We start from the raw sequence: 20,626 nt of genomic DNA on the forward strand, positions 1-20,626 counted from the left end.
TCCAAAAGAGATTTCACAAAATGATGCCAGGAATGAGTGATGTCGAGAGGCTGAAAAAGTTTGGATTAATTTCCTTTGCGTGGAAAACGTTGAAAGGAGTTTAACCGATGTTGAAATCTTGAAGGGTTTTTATCAAATATAATGGAGGTAAACATTTACTGCGACAGAAGGATTATTAACTAGATGACATGGACTTCATAACGAGATGACATGGCACTACCTGAAAGAGTGGAAGAAGCAGATTTGACTGCAGTTTCTATACGCTGGATAATTTGGAAATGGGGAAAAATTGTGCCAATCTGGTAAAAGAGTTGGAGAAATAGGACAATTGGATAACTCTTTCAAAGAGCTGGAAAGGGCATGATGGGGTAAATAGCTCTCATGTACTGTATCATTCTTTGATTCCATGTTGATTAAGAGTTTGTCCAGAAAAAACAGGTAATTTAAATTATGTGAAATAATAGGCACAACAAAGTGGGAATGGGAATATGCTAAAAAAAAATCAAATTATCTGCTAGACTATATGTAGGTAGCCACTTATGTTACCATAGTTTTGGATGTGTATAGAATTGAGTTTTAGTGATAGATTTGAAATATGTTGCACAAGAATACTTGGCCACCCTTGTTTGTGATTATTGCGATAATGCTGTTATAATCGAAGCTTAAACTTTGAGAGTGAGTTGCTCCGGAGTTTTTTGATTTACCTAAAACTCAGTGTGATATTTGTAGCATCAACTTGAGCGTCTTCAAACTTTTTTACAATTTTCTGCATGTCGTTTCAGATCAGTTTCATGATATGCTTAAGAACAGCCACCAATGACCTCTTTGTTCTCTGGCCTGTTTGGAACTTGGTCCAACGGTGAGTAGATTACTGCAGCTAAATTTGAAAAAAATAATGAAATGATGAGTGAAACTGATTAATGTATAATTTACAGGAATTTAACATAAAGACGTGTAGCAACATACGTTATGGTTATCAGTAGTCTGAGAAATGCAGTTTGCTAAGGTTATAGTTGTTAATTTTGTGCTGTTGGAAAAGAGAGTAGAAAATACTCCAGTTTAAGTCTGTTAAATCAGGATGTTAATAAACTGATTTGCATACTTGAAAAAGTGTTACGGAATGCTCCACTAATATTTCCAAGCTAAACATATCCGTGGCTCTGGAAGTGTGTGCCAGACAATTGAATTTTTGAGGGGAAAAAAGTGTCAGGGAAGTCAGGGGCATACTGCAATCGCAAGATCTATGATATTACTTCTGAATCCTTTGAGTGCCTGACACGTGAAGATATGGAGGCACGGTGATCTCCAGCAGTGTGCCACACGTGACTGAATGCCATTTCCATGTGTTTTTTTTCATTTCTGCATTTATATGTGAAGATGTCCTGTGCATGTGTGACTGCTTCAGTGAAACTGCCTGAATAGATCCCAGCTGTAGAGTACACTGCTGAAAACTTGCTCTAGGTTGGCCAGTTTAATTTATTGATGACGTTGGACTACCTGAACCTTTCTTTGTCCAGCACAGTTTCTGCACTTGTCACCAACATTCTCCACTGCCACCCTCCCCCCCCACCATCTGTCTGATTATGACCAGAATATCCTCCCCGCTTCCTCACCTCCAGCTGATTACAAGCTTGACACCCCACTCCACCCAGTGCCCAATCCTGACCTTTGAGATTTTAAATTTTTTAAAAAAATTTTATTTACAGCGTGGTAACAGGCTTTTTCGGCCCAACGAGTCCGCACCACCCATTTTAAACCCCAAATTAACTACCCGTATGTCTTTAGAATGTGGGAGGAAACTGGAGCACCCGGAGGAAACCCACGCAGACACGGGAGAACGTACAAACTCCTTACAGACAGCGACGGGAATTGAACCCCGATCGCTAGCGCTGTAATAGCGTCGCGCTAACCGCTACCCCTGAAGTTGGTGTCTCTCCCAAGCATTGATGAGTGAGTGGAAGAAAGATCTTTGAATACTTGGTGTGTTGCTCCTGTCTATTCCCTCGGGTCTCATGTGCACTAGAATTTTGCAGTGGTGGGCCCTCACATAAAATCATTCATCAGCCCACTAGAGACTGCAATGTATCCTGGTGGCAAAGCATATTTACGTCTTGTCACTTAAACTGGATATAATATTCCTCACTGAGGAATTGATTTACCTTTGGACTTAGCATTTAAGTATTAAAGCAGCTTTTCTGGTTACTGTCTAATTGAAGTAGCACTATGAACATTAAAGATCACTGGATTTAAAATGGTTCAAAGAAACTAAGTTTGTTTTCCAATCACTTTGAACTTTTCACTCATTGAGTTATCATGTAACAAGGAGAGATTGTTTATAAATGTGGCTGCTCATTCGTGTAAACTAGTATTGTACCTAATTTCTCATGCACGAGAGAATCTTTCTGCTGTGGAATACGCTGTCTCAGACTGGTGGATTGGGGACAGTGCAATTTAATCTTCGTTGTCAATGAGGTAATTTCTTCTTGATTGATGGATGATTCATCCCATGAAAATTTATGACCAACTTTCCTGGCAGTGGAAGTAGTCTCTTTTATTCTTTCTGGGAACTGCCACCACATTTTAATTGTAATTTCAGCCAAGGTTTAGCAGGTGCAGACAGGTGTTTGGTGGCAGTGGGATGAATCCTGAAGGAAAGTCACCTTTGTGCACTTGTGGAATGGGCCCATCTTGCATGTGCCAACCCTCACAGTAATCATTTAGTCTCATTGCCCTGGTACTTTGTCAAGGCTTTTTGTTATCAAGCATTTATCTACTTCCTTCTTCAGCTTTTATAAGTTCAGTGCTCAACCCTATTTCTGGTAGGGAATTCTACATCCTTACAATTCTAATCATGATATCCTCATCGTTGTAATCTTTTTTTAGCCTAGCCCTTTTTGGTTGGTGATGGATTTAAATTTGTGCTTTTAATGACTTGGCAGAGCAAACTCTGGAAATATTTTTCCCCCAAATTGCCTTCTCAAAGCTTGCAAGTAAAATAAAACGTGGTTTGTTTCTTCTAATTTATCTGAGATAATGAGGCTAATTATAATACCTAATCCCAGTTGAGATAAGCGAGTTTTGCATGGATTAGTAATTGAACTGGGAGTTTCCTTTGAAATGACTGTTTATCGTGGCAGAGTTTTAAAAATGAATTGGTTGTAGGAATAAAAAGTCCTAGGGGTTTATATAGGGAGTTCTTCCAAGGTGGCATGACAATTTGACAAAGTTATGAAATGGACAAAAGGCATTTGCACTCCTTGGCTGTAAATAGATGCAAAAAGTATAAAAGCCAATTTTTAAAAATGTAAAATGGTGGTTATATAATGGCTGGAGTACTATGTGCTATTTTAAGAAAGTTTCAAGACCGTGGAGAGGATGCTGGAAGATTTACCAGGGATGAGGGTTTCATTTATCTGAAGAACTAGAGAAACCGTAACAGTTCTTACAGCGGAGAAGGTTGAGAGGAGATTTAAAGAGGCTTTCAAATTCATGAAAATTTTTTAGAAGAATGAAAGAGGAGAAACTACTACCACTGGCAGGAAGGTCGGTCGCAAAGCAGGAGCAAAATTTGCCAAGGAGATTGAAGTTAGGTGAATTTCTTTATAATGCAGAGAATTATGATGATCTGGAATGTATTGGCTGAAAGTTTGTTAGGGCCAGGTTCAGTAATAATTTTGAATAACAAATCAGATAAATGCCTTGAGGGGAGATGGTTACAAGACTCTGGGGAGAGCAGTGGACTGGGACTTATGGGAGAGCTGTTTCAAGGAGCTATCTTAGCCACAGTGGGCCGTGACTTCCATGATGTAAGGTTCTGCTATAATTTTCCATACAAATGTTGCTTGTTTTGAGGCATTATGAGATTCTAGCATGTTAACAACTGCAATAGTCAATTGCCTTTTAGGCAATGGAGAAATTGAACTATTTATCACTAATTAAAGCTGGTAAAATTGTGCCTGCAGTGATGTGTATGGCACAGCTTTACCTTCCAAAATAATAAGTGTTTACTGCCACATTACGTTATGCATATTACACTGTAAACATTGAAATGGGATAAAAGCTGTTGGTTTGAGGAGAGTCATCAGATGCTAGTATCTCATTTCGTAGCTCTGGTGTTGTTAATGTTATGTTTTTTTTAATCAACAAGTGATTAGATTGTTGTACTTGCAGGTATTTTCTTTCTTCCAGATTCAACTTAGAATGACAACAGAAAGGTATAGGCCTACTTGGGACCTGGCATTGGATCCCCTTGTATCCTGTAAACTGTGCCTTGGGGAATATCCATTAGAGCAAATGACAACAATATCGCAGTGCCAATGCGTATTCTGCACTCTGGTTGGTATAATTATTTTTGTTACTCTGTAACTGCTGTAGGAACTTGAACCAATTTTACAAAGCTTTCAATTCCCCCATATGCAATACATTTAATAGATTTGACATGTATTACATCAATTTCCTTAATTTATAAAAATTGCAGCAAGCACAATTAATCACTGCTAAATGAGCATATCAAAGCATGAAATAGCTAAAATCTTTTGAACCCAAGAATGGGAAGAATAACTTAAAAAATTAATTTTGCAATCTGCTAATTTAGTTCTCAATTTCTCCAAAGCTCTCTGTCATTTATATATTTTCTTTTTATTTCACTGATATCTGTTTGTGTTCTTTGATCTTGTATGATGCTTTAATGATTTGTCACAATTTTAATTTTGTATTGTTCAATTTATTTTTACCAGTAATGCTGCTTCAGCTTATATCATCCAATTCAAAATGTAGATTTGTTTTGTTTTGTAGTGACTTTTCATTCAAAGTGAATCCTCTTCTCTGGTAGGAACTCAAGACAGATTTTCCATTTTAAGAGCTTTTAACATTGGGATTTTTTTTTACATCCTGTCACAAAATCTGGCTTATTAATATTTCTGGTCTCTATTATTTATTGAATTTAAAATGATGCACTTTGTGCTTTTAATGTAACTTGTGTAATTCTTCATGATATTCTTTGGCCTATTATTTTCCCTGACACACTGCATTGTGGGAAGCCACAGTAGCCATGGCCAGATCCTTCAAGTAATCCCTCGGCCTTCACTCCACTTCCACTAAGTCACCATCTCTAACCCATTACCCCACGGAGCTCTTCCTACACCACCTTTCTCTCATGAAACCCGATCCGCGAATACTATCCCTTTCCCTGATATCCTCGCTTCCTAAACCTTTCCCTAATCCATGAGTCTTGTGCATCAAAGAAACTGCCCCACAGATGAAGAGCACAGCAGTGCTACACCCGGAAACATCTGTTGACGTTCTCAAGAGTTCGCATTCTCAGACTGGAGAGGGTGTGGTAAAGGAGGGACTCAGCTGTAACTGCCAACCCAATTGACACAGTGATGTCATATCCAAATCTTATTGCCCCACAGTAGTGAGTGACTAAAAATGAAAATTGACAAAATTTGTTGTTTCTTTCGCACTAACCTTGTCTATTCCCTGTCTAGTTGGCCTCAGCTGTTAAGTAACGGCAAGGGATCACTTTGTTTTCACCGATAAAATGGCTTAATATGAGAGAAAAGCATGCCATAGGAATGCATCTATGCTTATAACATGGGATTCAATGGAAAAAAGGGGGATCGCTTAACAGAAAATCGCAATATAGACTGTTTTCTAGGAACGCAGCCTCTCCGTAATGTGGGGGGTTGCCTTAGTAAACCTATGGGTATTACTGCCCTTGTAATTGCTCCACTAATGATAAATATTTTGTGTCATCCTTCCATGGAAGGTCCAAAGCCCAGTTGTTAGTCTGTGCAGATCTCATCATGTAAGATGGGATAAAATTAAGTGGAGTGTCATTAAAGTAAGTTTACCCTGAATATTATTTTATTTTAGAATAAGCCAATGTAAATTTAAGTTGGTGAAAGGTAAAATCAATCTTAGAAGAGCAAAATCTTCACTCAAAATGTGAAACACATTTGGAATATTGTTGAGCAACATAATGAGTCCAACACAGTGTAGATCTAATCAGAGACTAATGCAATGCAGAAAAAATATCACTGCTGACATTTTGTAGAATTTGCATAACAAAACATGAAGTAGCAAAAATATTTACATAGATTCACAAATAATCAAACTAAACTAGTCACAGCAACAGACAAAGACAATTAAAGTCATGAACAAAGCAAGTGTTTTTGCAAATGGCACATAATACTGGAATGAAATAGCACAGATTAATCTGTTTTAATACTGAGTGTCTTGGAGGTTACAGCTTTGGTAATATTGTTAACTGTCAAAAATGAGTAGTAAAATTAAATTTGGTATGCAGGCATATCCATGGGTTTTAATGGAATATGGATTGCTTTACCTTTAGATGTGGGGAAACAAAATTTGAGTAGAAGGTAATAATTGAGCTGTAATTGAATTATAGAGAAAAAAATATTGAGAGGGATGCTCTTTCATTTTAATTGCATCGTCCACATGGATGTTTACCCAACTGTATTCAGATATTTGTTGTGTTGAATCACATTTTGCATTATATGCATTACAGCCTTTGAACCAATTTTCTGTAACTGAACTGCGTTTTGAAGCAGTAACCACACCTTTTGTATTCAAATATAACAAGATGCTTTAAGAATATTAAGATGTCTAGGTATCAAAATTGTTTTATATAAGACATAATACACAAATACCCATTTCGTAGTATAACATGGTCCCCAATGAATATCTTGAGTACTCCCAGGGGCATCTCAATGCTCAAGAAACTGGTTGTGTTGAAAGTCTCATTTACTGGAATTATCACCTGATGCCATCAGTGTAAGCTTTCAAATACAAGAAATAGGAGCAATACGTGGTGAGAGAATTCCCACTGGAGTACAGTTTTTGACTGGAAACTAGAAACGTACTAAAATTTAGTCCAGTTCAAAGGGAATTTGTGAAGGTTGGAACATCACTAATTGGCTGCTGCTGGTCAAGGTTTTCACCAGTGTCAATATGTAGTGACTATGCCTTTTTGAAGTTGTAGCATTATCTTGCTGATATTGAAAAGACTTATAAAGGAGAAGTGATACATGAAGTAAAAAAATGTCCAGTCTCTTTCAGGTTTCAGAGGTCAGAAGCTGGACTGTTAACTCGCACACCCTGAATTATTAGTTTTTGATACTGAGGTCCTGCAGGAATCAAAAACCCTTTGTCAAAGTAGCTATTCTTCATCTTCATGTCTGAAGCTTGAACAATGGATAGGTAGATAGCAATAGAGCTGGAATCCTGACTTTTATCTTGATTCCTTCAGTTCAAAGGTTACAGGAGCATTGGCAGAACCTGGGACTCTCATGATGGAGATTAGTTTATTTGCCAAAATCAAGAAATCAAATTTGGGGTGACTTTAATTTGCCTAGCCAGTTTCATATCTGTGAATCATTGGAGAGTAGGGCATCTCTGATAAGATTACTAAATCAATTTTATTTTTTTAGTCCAGTTGCCCTCTTCAATTTGCTTCGAGACTGTCTTGAACTTTATACAGAAAGTAGGTCCAATCAACTGATACCGTTGAGATAAGTTTCAATAAATGAAAATTAAAGCTGCAGATACTGGACATTAGAAATAAAAATAGAAAACGCTGGAAAAACTCAGCAGGTCAGGAAGCATCTGTGGAAAAAGAAACAGTCAACGTTTCAGTTCTGTGGCCCCTGATCAGAACTGAGAAAGAGCAAGATGCAAGTTAATTTTCAGTAGGGGAGAAGGTACTGTAAACTAACTTGTGCCTCACTCTTTCCCAGTTCTGATGAAGGTCGCAGACTTGAAATGCTGGCTGAGATAAATTTCAGGTTTTGTTTAAATATTGCTGATAAATGGCCTCCTGTCTTTGCTCACTTTACCTTCTGATGTACAGAATATCAACATGTATTTCAAATATCTGGATGGCATGATGGGTCAGGAGCTTTTAGTCAGTTGTGGCTCAGCTGGTGGCACTTTCACCTGAGTTAGGGGACTGTGGGATCAAGGCCATCTCCTGCTTTTTAATCCAAACTGACACCTCATCAAAGGAAGGGAAGAAGAGAGCACTGAACTCTTGATTAATATTAAACTAAGATCTCATTGCCATTCCTAGGTAGATGCAGTCTGTATTTGCCCCTCACCCAATATCACTAGAACAGAATGTCTGGCAATACTTTCATCATTATTTATAGAATCTTGCTTCATGCAAATTGTCTGCATGTTTACAGCAAGAGTAGATTTGGGAAACAAAAGTACTCAGTGCTAAATCACTTCAGTTGTGAACAGCAAAATATAAACCAAAGTCTTTCACACCATTTTTTAAAACCCAGCTGAAGTTGTTGGGACAAACGTTTCTGCATGTTGGAAGTTAGGGTCAGTTTTAATCCATCTTCTATTGGCCATTGACCATTGATTATTGACAATAGAATATTGACAATATTCTATTGACCATAGCACAAGCCTGCTGATCTTCTTTTGCTAACTGGCAGTCTCAGTTGAAAGCTTGCATGATAGCTCTTGTGTTGACATGAAACCATGGCACATTGCTGCTCCACTGGTTGAGCCAGATAAACTTTGTTGAGGAAGCTTTATCTGAAGCTGGTAAGCCCTGGTATTGTTTTGGATGTGTATAGATGGGGAGAGGTAGAGATGGGTGGGAACTGGGCACGGAGTATCCTTAAATCAACCTTTTGTGATGTATCTTCAGGTGCAGTGAAAATTCACCTACATGGTAGAAAAGAATATATAAGTCAGAACAGTTAAAAAATTTCTCTCTGGTTTGCCAACAGTGTCTGAAGCAATATGTGGAGCTTCTCATTAAGGAGGGCTTGGAATCTGCAGTTAGCTGCCCTGATGCTGCTTGCCCTAAGAGAGGTCACCTACAGGAAAATGAGGTATTTCCCAAATTTAATGACAGAATAATTATAGAGGTTACAAGTCTTTCATAACACTCTCTGTGTGTCTGTGCACTCACCTGGGTGAATCTGTGATTCTCTCTTCATCCCAGAAGTAATACTTGGCATTGGATAGTTATGACCCAGTGGGCTTTTTCATTACAAATATACTTTACATAAATGATTTCTGAGTGCAACACAGAAACTCCAGAACTGTTTCCAATAACATCTTCATTAAGCACTTTATAGTCCTTTTAGCTTGATTTTTTTCCCAGTCCATAACTGTATTTCATTGTTTATCTCACCAACAGATTGAATGCATTGTAGCAGCAGAACTTATGCAGAGATATAAAAGATTGCAGTTTGAAAAAGGCAAGTAAATTGTTATATGTAAACTGGTAACTGCTTTGCATTTTTTGTCTTATTTTTCAAATTCATTTTGATTTCAGTTGCATTTCCTGTGTAAGAAGATTTTCCTATTTTAATTTTAAAGCAACCTGATTTTGGAAAACTGATGTAATTTACAAATTATTGCAGCATATACTGTATTGATAGACTATTTGTCAATATAATTGCCTATCCTTCTATCTTGCTGTCCCATTCATTTTGGCCGAACACTTGTTATCAACAGAAAAGTAATCTTTAGCATTCACTTTCATTTTCAACTTGGCAGCTAATGAAGCAACCTAGGTCCTAGTACAGCAAGACAACATTTTGGCTTGCACTAATGAGTGACGAGCAACAAACACTCTACACATTGGCCAGGCAGTGACCATCTTCTTGATGAGAATATTTAAGTACCTTCTTTTGACATTCAATGGCATTGCTTTGCCAAGTCACTCCTCATCAGTCTGCTGAGGATCATGAGAATTGTTATGGCATCGAATCTCTACTGGCTGCTGGTAGAGCAATCCCATCAGTCAAATTCCTTGCTTTTTCCCTACAGCCCTGCATGTTATTCTTACAATTTATGGACCAGAAGCTTAACTGCTCTAGTTGCATAAGTACTGTGCCTACAAGAGCAAGTTAAAGGCAGGGTATCCAATGGTAAGTGACTGCCCTAAATCTTTGCACCATATGCAAGGCACAAGTCAGGGGTTTGATGGAATATTCTTCAGAGACCCAAGAACTCAGAGGTTCCCATTCTCTGGAACCCATTCACCACTCTAAACTTTCACTCCCTGCACCATCAGCCGATGTGCTGGCAACTGCACAATTCACTGCTGCAGTTCACCAAGGCTTCTTCCAGACTTCGACCTTTGCCAGTCAGAAGGATGAGAGAAATAGCCACATTGAAATGAGACCATCTTCAAGTTCTGCAGCAGGACGCACACCGTTGTGACATGGAAATACTGTCCTTTCGTGGTCACTGAGTCAAAACATGGAACTCATTGCTCTATAGCACCATGGGAGTTCCTTCACAGAGGACTGCAGTAGTTTTAAAAGGCACATCACCATCAGCTGGTGGGGGTGTCAGGTTTGGGCAACGAAATGCTGGCAGTGACGCCGCACTTGGATTTTTAAAAATATCTTTGGCTTTTATGACCAGATGTCCTATTGAAGAAAGCTCTCTGATGAGCCTTTTTAATGTAGTGCTATGATTTGTTAACTTCATTTTTTTAAATGATCTTTTATCCCTTCAAGTACCCTCTTTCCAAAAGCACTAGACAGTTGGAATAATGAACATATTTGGTTGAAGTTTTCAAAAAATTGACAAATTTCTAAATTCAGCATGAAGATGTGGTTTTGGCTGAAAATTGAGTCAGATTTAAAAACTGCTCAAATCCTGAAACAAGGTCTCTTCTTATCCTATTTATATTTACCTTGCTAAATGGGCTATATTTTACTATACGTTCAAAGCAAGTTAACATCATCTTTTGTAAAATGCTTACATGATGCACGTGCATGGTTTTTAGAAGAGCAGTCTTATGTCACATTATTTAACAGTATAAAAACAAATTACAAAACTTAATATACTCCTTTAATACTTCTCGTATTATGGATCTACAGCAGAAATATAAATTAGAAGATTTGTGAAACTATTTATAGAGGATGATGCACCCTGCAAACTGACTGGGTAGTACAAGGGTGCAGCATGTTTCAGCCTTGAGCTGTGACTGGCCTGGTCAGCTGGAATGGGCACAGGGGCATGATGCCAGAATATTGATTTGGGAGGTCCAGAGGAAGTAGAACAGCTGGAAAAAAGGCAAAAGTATTAATTCCAGCAGAGAATCAGAATGCATATATTGATCATAAACCAATGTGTGATAGCCAGAGAAAAGTAAAACTTGTTAAAGATAAATAGATAAAATATGATAGAAGCAGGACAATAATTACAGTGCAGATAGACTAATGGGATATTCCATTTCATTTATTGTCATGGTGAAGGCAATGTAATATACAGTAACTCGTGCTGTATTCATTTGTTTTTTAAATTATGTGTTTCTCTTTGGGAGGTAGACTTTTGTGTGCTGCTCTTCCTGACTTAAATTTGTTGTTTGCTGCTAGTCTGCATGCCTGCTGAACTCTGGTGAGGTTTAATTAGATGGGATTGATTTCCATTGTTTAGTTTGAAACTGTCAAGGTCTCTGAGAGTTGGGTTATTTATACTGAGAAGTCCATTGATTGGAGAGAGCTGTGTAATGTGAAGATGCCTTTTTATCCACACTACTCAGTTTTAAAGGAAACATTCAAATGTACAGAGTCATAAACAGAGAGGGGACCCTGCCAGCTGAAAATATTCTTACTATTAAAGAAAACTATTGGTGCATTCAAGAGGCTAGGCTCTGAAAGGCGTAAAATCCTATCTTATTGATCAGAGGTATCTTAAGTATTCAATTGTGTATGTAATTACATATGTAACCAAATGGATAAGTGTATGAGTGTGTTTCATGATTCATCAATTGCCTTCTTCATGGGGCTGTGGTCACAAACAAACCATCCATTTTTGTTTGCAGTTGTACACAACTGAAATGGTTTGTCTTGAACTCCTTGTTGGCTAGGACATTCCTGGGTTATCCTGGGCATTCATCTTGAATAACTATCAAGCCCATCATTTGCAAAGGCAGTGACCCAACCACCCCTTTCTGAACCCACTGCTAAATTGGATTATGTTGGCTCACATCATGCTTCCTGATGATGCATCCAGTTTTCTCTGCCTGTGAGCAAACCTCAAAGGAACTTCTGGAAGCTTCTCTGCAAGATAATGGGGACTCTTTTTCCCTTTTCTAAATTGGGAGCTAGGAAAAGTAGAAATGTTCCTTGTTGAACTTGCACGCTGCTGCCAACCACAGCATACCTACACCAGCTCCAGCCCTTTTCCCTCCTCTACCCAAGTATTACTGTGGGCCTAGTGCTGGGGTTATCAACAGCTGATCTTCATTCTTTCCATCACAATGAACCTCAATGTGTGAACTGCATCCTAAAGACGTAGCTGGACTAATTTTGTACGATCAAAATCTGTGCACAAAACTGTGTTGGTTCTTGCCCCAAGAATCACTAGTGTTTTCTTGTGTTAAGCAGCCCATGAAATGACAAACAGTTTATGAGTTAAGGTGTTACTTCGTCATGGTAAATAATTACAATAAGTAGTTAACCTGTGTCAAGGTGAATCAGTAACATGGTGAATAATTTGTGGTAGCCTTGGGTGCAGCATTCATTGGTGCGAATCAGGCCACAGAATTCCATTGCTGACTATGTTGCTGAAGGAAAGCTGCTTTCATTATTGTAGGATGGGAAATGAAACTATTGTCTAGAAATTGGATTATACCTCAATACATGGCTTTGTTTAGCACCAACAATCAAGAGGTTACCTGTAGAAAATCTTGAAGTTGGCTAAAATCTAGCTGGAAATGACGGGGTGATCTACACCTAGAAACTAACTCTGAAATGGGACCCATGTGATTCTACATTTGCACATCTTTTGCTTTGCCATGTGGTAGTCACAGAGGGTTCAGCTCTTAATGGCACCCACCCCATGGCTGCCATTCAACAGCAACACTCTTTGGCATCCATGGAGGAGATCTAGGCTTCAGGGGAGAGGGAGTTAGATCCCAAATTCACACAATGGAACATGGAGGTTTGGGTTAGCGTGCCTGGATGAAGGTCCTGCACACTGGAGCAGTGGGTGGGGAGGCGTGGGTCGGGCGACAGGAGACCTGCCAGGATCACCATAAGAAGAGTCTCACAGGAGATGGCCGCAGTGGTTTTCACCAGGAGACAGAACCTGCACACAATGGGACAAAGCTGATCAAAATTTCATGCTCTTACAAGGTACATCGAGGTCACCTGCTTGGCTCCTTACTCCAACAGATTGGAGATCCTCACAGAAAATGCAGCAGCCTGACCTGCTTAAGTGAGGTGCTGTTCATCAGGTAATGCAAAGATGTTGTAGCAAGTTACTAAAGTGAGTGCAGCAGAAATTCATTCTGTGGATCAACAGAACAGGATGTGAGGAGACCTTAAGCGTCACCTGGGATCTCCCAGATGATTATTAGTATATTATGTTGGTGTTAGGAAGAGTCACTTGATTTGCATTAGGGGATTATATTTTGCAAAAATCATCTCTCTAAGTAGTCCCTTATGTCACTCGTGGCCAATGCTTGCCAGCCTCTGGCCACTGAGAGATAAGGCTGCAGACGTTCTGCTGGTCTCCAGGTTCTGTCTCACGGTCCTGGGGCTCCATGGCTCCTCGCTCATCTGTCTCTGGCAGCAGCTGCTGCCTTCAGTTGGTGAGGCGGTACAGCGTTCAGCAGATAACGATGGAGTCTCCACATCTCTTTGGTGTGTACTGCGCTTGCCCCAGATGATGCAGAACTTCATATTCAGGAGACCTGTGGCATATTGCCAACTATGAACTCGTTGATGATGTGGAATGTTGTCTTAGGCTACAGAGAAATATCAATGTGTTGGTGATAGGAATCTGCCCTCTTGTAAACCCAAATGCTTTACTGAAACAAAAAAATGAGCAACTAATACTTTGCAAATTTTGCAAAAAGTAAGTACTTTTTTCAGATTACTTACTTAGATTGAACTTGGTGCTGTGCAGAGATAACTATAAGTTTACATCACAATCCATTATGCCAAAGATAATGGATCTGTCAGCACAATTCATGTTGTGGGGTTTTTGTTAAGAGTTTCTGCCTTGTGATTGCTAAATTGGTTACATAACTAATTGTCTTACAGAAGTGCTTTTGGATCCATGCCGAACTTGGTGCCCATCCTCTGCTTGCCAGTCTGTCTGCCAACTGAAGGACGTGGAGTTGCAGCAGCCCCAGATGGTACAATGTGCAGCCTGTAACTTGCAGTTTTGTTCTCTCTGCAAAGCAAACTGGCATCCAGGGCAGGCTTGCCAAGAAAACCTGCCCATTACCTCATTCCTTCCTGGAGAAACAAGGTACTCCTCTGCTTAACAACAGCAGATCCTGCTTTTGCATTTCTCTATGCCCGTTTCACTGTTCTATTGACAGAGCTGTCACACTTTTTGTAAAGTTGTTCCCAGTTGGTGCCATGCTGAACCTCATTGGAAAAACTGCAGACAAGATTACCATCAAGAGATGGTTTTATACACATGAAAGTATTTTGTGAGTGCAATGGAACTACTAAGTTGACATCATCCTGCTTTTCAAATACAAGTATAATCATTCATCTTTGAACTGAAGCAAGATACTTTTATTGTTACTTTCTTTATATCAGTATAATTTACAGAAAGTACAATGAAATTAGACTTGATCATCTCAAAGGTAAAGATCCCCATCACAAAAGAAAAGATGCAGAATATGTTCAAGTGTAATGCTTTGAGTGTTGAACGGCGTCTGTTGCAGACAAAGTGCAACTGCACCATGAATTAGATTCATGCAGAGCTCTGTGATAACCTGGAGCACTAGTATGAAGGGTCTTGAGCCCAGTCTGTGAGTTCAGAACTAAAAGCTGATTTTAAATGAATTTTGTGCATATAATCATATCAACTGTGCTGATATTTGTGATTAGTCTAGATGGACAAAGTTGCCATAATCCTGGCATAAGATTCCAATTTGGCCAGTGCAGTAAATTCAATTCATCTTGGTGCCTTAGAACGACCAGCAGATGTATATTTTGGCTGAGAACAAAATCATAATTTTAAGCAGTTGTTATGCAAAGGGGTATGGATTTAAATGTCATCCATTGTTTTACCTTTGTTACAGCACAATATTTTACCCATTTCATCTCGCCACAAGAGAGGGGAGTTCATCATCTGTGCACCCATTTTTGTTTTGTCGCTTCTGCACTTGTTTACTTTTCACACTGATTCCCTGCTCTGTCACTTTGGTGCAAAATTGGGTCCTGCAGCTGTCTCACCGACAACTTTTCTTAAGTAAAAAAGAAACAAAAAGGATTACATTTATGCCGTTCCTTATCACATCTTTCTGGAGTTCAACATACTTTATACCAAACAATTAATATTAATACATACTCACTATTTGCGTTATTGCAGCTGTCAGTTCAGAACACTGCAGTGCCCCTACTTTGTGCACGTCAACCTTCAAAGTTTGATCAAAATTGAACGTTTAATATATGATCCACCTGTGTTACTGATCATTTTGTAAGATTGCCATTTTACATCCCTTTGCAATCATTTACATTGTTACCACTGATGTTTCCAGCTGTGCAATAGATCTGAAAAAAGTTCCATTGTTCTTTGTGAAATATTCCTTACCCAAAGTTGCCATGAAGTTCATCTGATCATTTAAGAATAAAATAAGATATCTTTATTAGTCACATGTACATTGAAACACGTACAACAGTGAAATGCACCTTTGCATAGAGTGTTCTGGGGTGTGGCACCACACTCGCCAACACAGCATGCTCACATCTTCCTCACCCGTATGTCTTTGGAATGTGGGATGAAACCAGAGCACCCGGAGGAAACCCACGCATTCACAGGGAGAACATACAAACTCCTTACAGACTGTGGCTGGAATTGAACCCGGGTCGCTGGTGCTGTAATAGCATTACACTAACCTCCACACTACCGTGACTGAGGGTATTTCACTGTTCAATTTGGCAGTTAAGTTAGCCTATGCAAATAATCTTATGCAAAATATAATACTCTTTTTTTTCTTCTTCCCATTACCTGAGCAGAGTAATCAGGCAAAGAACAGATAAAATTGAGTGAGGGAAATGCCACTTCGTTTCCATTAGGTTTTAATGATAAAATCCCTTGGGTTTATGAGGAACCTTACACTGAAATTGTAAATAGGCTGCAAGTTTATTTGATGAGTGTTTTGCATGTTGGTATGGATAACAAATAAAAATCATTGCCTTAGTAGAAATTATTTGCTGATTTCCACAGTAATTATAGGGTGGGTCCATTTCTGTTGTGTTGTTTGAGATACCTGCACCAGATGTTTGAAAGTGATTTTTTTTTCTCCATTCATCCAGTTCATTCTTTGAAAATGATGAAGAGGATGATGTCCCAATCAAACGTTGTCCAAAATGCAAAGTCTACATTGAAAGAGATGAGGGTTGTGCACAAATGATGTGTAAAAATTGCAAGCATGCCTTTTGCTGGTACTGCCTGGAATCCCTTGACGTAAGTGAAGAAATGATTGTTCCAGTTATTAAATAAAGATGGAAGTATGTGCTTATGCACATTGATATGTGCTGTATCATATTTGCACATGCCACCTGGTAAAACAAGTTAGGAAACAATTTCATTGGCATTTCACATAATTGACAGAGGAACAGAGCAAATAGGTGCCAGAATAGGTTATTTGGCTCCTTGTGCCTTCTCCACCATCCAAGAAGGTTGTGGCTGATTTCATTTTTACTTCAGTGCCACTTTCTTACGTAAACCCGGATCCCTTGATTCCCTTAATACCCAATAATCTACCAATCTCTTTCTTGAATATGTTTTGTAACTGAGTCTCCATTGCCCTCCTGGGTGGGTAAAGTATCTCTAAAACACTTCTTATCTCTGGAGAGGAGGAGGATGAGGGGAGACATGATAGAGGTATACAAAATATTAAGAGGAATAGATAGAGTAGACAGCCAGTGCCTCTTTCCCAGGGCACCAATGCTCCATACAAGAGGGCATGGCTTTAAAGTAATGGGTGGGAAATTCAAGGGAGATATCAGAAGGAGGTTTTTTTACCCAGAGAGTGGTAGGTGCATGGAATGCGCTGCCTGGGGGTAGTGGTGGAGGCAGGTACACTGGTCAAGTTCAAGAGATTGTTAGATAAGCATATGGAGGAATTTAAAATAGGTGGATATGTGGGAGGAAGGGGTTAGATAGTCTTAGGCTTAAAGATCGGCACAACATGGTGGACCAAAGGGCCTGTACTGTGCTGTATTGTTCTATGGTATCTCTGCCCTGAATGGTGACCCCTTCATTTTGAAACTCTGATTCCTGGTTCTAGATGTCCCATCTAAGGGAGATATCATCCCTGCATCTATTTCGTCAAGCTCACTAAGAATCATGTATGTTTCAATGGGATCATATCTCATTCTTCCAAACTCAAGAGAGAAGAGCCAGTCTACTTAACTTCTCCTCAAACGACAAACTCCCCAGACTAGACTATATCTGGTGAACCTTCTCTGTGTTCCCTCAATCCTAAGTGTAACTTTCAGTAACTTTAAAGTGCAGTAATAACAGGGTAGATAGTTGAAAACGGTAAAGCACTCATAACAGTTTAGTTAATCAACAAGCAGTAATATGCATTTATATAGCACCACATGGTTCATCACCTTAGATTAGTAAATGAGGTCCCAAGCCCAAAGAGATATTTGGAAGAGTAACCAAAATCTTGTTCATAAAGGGTGGTTTTTTAGGGGAGAGATAAGTAGGCTAAGCTAAGCAATCCCATAATCAATGGATCAAATGAAAGTTCTGAAGCCCTGGCAGTCACTGACATGAATGGTGGTGGACAATTAAACAGCTAACAAGAAGAGAAATATTCAAGAACATCTCCATCCACAGTGAGCAGAGAGCCCAGGATGTGCTAAATGCAAGGCTGAAGTGTTTGCAACTATCTTTGATCCACCACTGGGTCCCTAACAATTGCATAAGTCAACCAATCTGATTCATGCAAAGTATGCTAAGAAATGGCTGAAGGTACAGGATATAGAAAAAATTGGGAAATTGGTTTATTATTGTCACATGTACCGAGGTACAGTGAAAAACTGTTTTGCATGCCATCCGTATGGATCATTTCATCACGTCAGTACATTGAGGTAGTACAAGGGAAAAACAATAACAGAATGCAGAATATAGTGTTACAGTTAAAGAGGAAGCACAGTGCAGGCAGACAGTAAGGTGCAAGGCCTTGACGAGGTAGATTGCGAGATCAAGAGTCCATCTTATCGAACAAGAGGTCCGTTTAATAGTCTTAAAACAGCAGGATAGAAGCTGTCCTTGAGTCTGGTGGTGCATGCTTTCAGGCTTTTGTATCTTCTGCCCAGTGGGATGGGGGAGAAGAGAGAATGTTCAAGCCATTAGAACTGAGGATTTGTACAGACGAGTAAAATTAAAGTTTATGAGAGTCAATGGGAAGGTTCTACTCGCACTGGGTTTTGCAGAGTCACAGAGTTGGACAGCACAGAAACAGGCCCTTCAGCCCACCATGTCCTTGCCAACCTTTTTGCCCATCTACACTAATTCCATTTGCTCACATAAGGTCTGTATCCTCCTATGCCTTGCCTATTTAAGTGCATGTCTAAATGTCACTTAACTGCAGTGATTGTATCTGATTGTACCGCCTCCTCTGGTAGTGAGTTCCAGATATCAACCACTCTCTGTGCATAAAAAAAACTTTCCCCTCAAATCCCCTTTAAAACTTCTTCCTCTCCTATATCCTCTGATTCTGACTACCTGGCCTACCTGTGCCTCTTATAACTTTATATACCTCTATAGGATCAGCCCTCAGCCTCCTTTGCACCAGGGAAAACAAGCCCAGCCTATCCAATCTCTCTCTATAACTAAGGTCCTCTGATCCAGGCAACATCCTGGTGAATCCTATCTGCACTCTCCAGCACAATCACAGCTCCAGAACTGCACACAATACTCCCAAGTGTGCTCTTCCCAGTGTTTCATGAAGTTACAACATGACATACCAACTCTTGTATTCCATGCCCTGACCCATGAAGGGAAGCATGCCGTATACCTTTCACCATCCTATCAACCTGCAATGCCACTTCTAGTGAACTATGGGCTTGAATCTCAAGGTCCCTCTGCTTGTCAACATTCCGTAGCGCACTGCCATTTACTGTGCGTGTCTTACCTCTATCTGACTGGCCAGAATGCATTACCTCACACTTACTGTAGCCTTGGATAATCTTCCTCGCTATCCACAATGCCACCAACTTTCACATCATCTGGGTGCTCCAGTTTCCTTCCACATCCCAAAGGCATGCTGATAAGGTTAAATGGCTTCTATAAATTGGCTACTGTATGTTAAAGGGAAAATTGGTTATGAAGAGGATCAAAGAGGAATTGATGAACATGTGTGAAGGAGAATAAATTGCAGGGCTGTCAGGGAATAAGAAGGGGAATGGGACCAATAGGATTGCATTGTTGCCTTATTTTGCCACATCTTACCATAATCCAGTGAAATCTGGTTCTCAGTTAAAAGTATTCTGAATGGTTGTATTTACAACCTCCGGTTTGAATTTGTGTGTGATGTAACCATGTTCAATTTTTTTTTAAGAAAAAACAAAATATGGCCACAGTGTTGGCTAGCAGTACACAACATGCCCAAACTTTTAGTTTTAACTCATTGTCCAGACTGCACAACATCTCTTCATTAAAGTTAGCAGCACCGGCATTAAACCTTGGTGCATCTGTGCTGTGAGTTTCACATAAAATCATAAGAAATGGGTGTTGGCCATCCTGACCTCAAGCTTCTTCACCACTCATTGAGATCATGGCTGACCCTGTGCCTTAAGTCCACTTTGACATCATATCCCCACACCCCTTACCAAAATTTTATCGATCTTAACCTTGGATGTACTCAACAACTTCGTAATTATGTATGGTGTGTGTCACAAAATGTTAGCAAATGATTTGACAGTTCCCAAGAAATAGGCAACACACTGATTATTAGCTGTAGAGGTAAAAGAACGAACTTGTTGCGTTAAAGATGCTTTGGGTAAAAATTCTGCTCTGTCGTACACACCAGTAACATTGAACTCCACTTCTGAAATTTGGTTCTATTGGGTGGAACCAGATTTCACAAGTGGAGATCACAAGAATAATTTTAGTACATAATAGATTTAGAACACACAATAGAAGAGATGTGAATAAAAATATTTTTATGTTCTGTATTTCCCTTTGGTTCATTGTGAAGTAAAATATATGAAAATCTGAACATTTGCAAACAGAATTACAATCCATGCATAAATACCTGATTTTTGCATGGATGCAAAGTAAATTGGTAATATAATGTGCATCAAAGATCCCTGTAGAGTACAAATTTATTGGACACAGTTCAAAATTCACTGCAGCGTTTTAGGATTTGAACCTTACTCTTGGTGATAGTGATTACATGTGCATCATTGTTTGTTTGTTGAAAGGTTTGAGCTAGGATTTGATTGGCCATTGGCCAAGTGTATATTTGCTTTGCTGCTTATTCATTGACTAGAAGAACCCTAGCTGGGAGTTGCACAAATGGTTGCTATGTTGCATGCATACATTGGGTTTGTTCAGTTGGGAAAAAGACTTGGGCATTGTGCACTTTCACTTGGGACTGAAAGTATCTTTGCTACTATTTAAAATCTCC

At 39.3% G+C, this 20,626-nt stretch overlaps 1 protein-coding gene across 4 annotated transcripts in view; it reads left to right on the forward strand.

Moving 5' to 3' along the window:
* Positions 1 to 20,626, forward strand: part of LOC127575100 (probable E3 ubiquitin-protein ligase RNF144A-A) — a 64,589-nt gene that overhangs the window by 31,735 nt on the left and 12,228 nt on the right. For 2 of the 4 annotated variants that reach the window (XM_052024754.1, XM_052024756.1), the window contains exons 2-7: positions 783 to 859; positions 4,189 to 4,335; positions 8,769 to 8,873; positions 9,185 to 9,245; positions 14,058 to 14,268; positions 16,293 to 16,443. In XM_052024754.1, the coding sequence (XP_051880714.1) occupies positions 4,201 to 4,335; positions 8,769 to 8,873; positions 9,185 to 9,245; positions 14,058 to 14,268; positions 16,293 to 16,443 (663 nt within the window). In that variant the 5' untranslated portion in view covers positions 783 to 859; positions 4,189 to 4,200. Of the gene's footprint in view, positions 1 to 782; positions 860 to 2,441; positions 2,473 to 4,170; positions 4,336 to 8,768; positions 8,874 to 9,184; positions 9,246 to 14,057; positions 14,269 to 16,292; positions 16,444 to 20,626 lie in introns of those variants that run through there. The other 2 variants (XM_052024755.1, XM_052024757.1) reach the window with 2 other exon arrangements.

The sequence above is a fragment of the Pristis pectinata genome, chromosome 10 (genome assembly GCF_009764475.1).
Source record: "Pristis pectinata isolate sPriPec2 chromosome 10, sPriPec2.1.pri, whole genome shotgun sequence".
NCBI lineage: Eukaryota > Metazoa > Chordata > Chondrichthyes > Rhinopristiformes > Pristidae > Pristis > Pristis pectinata.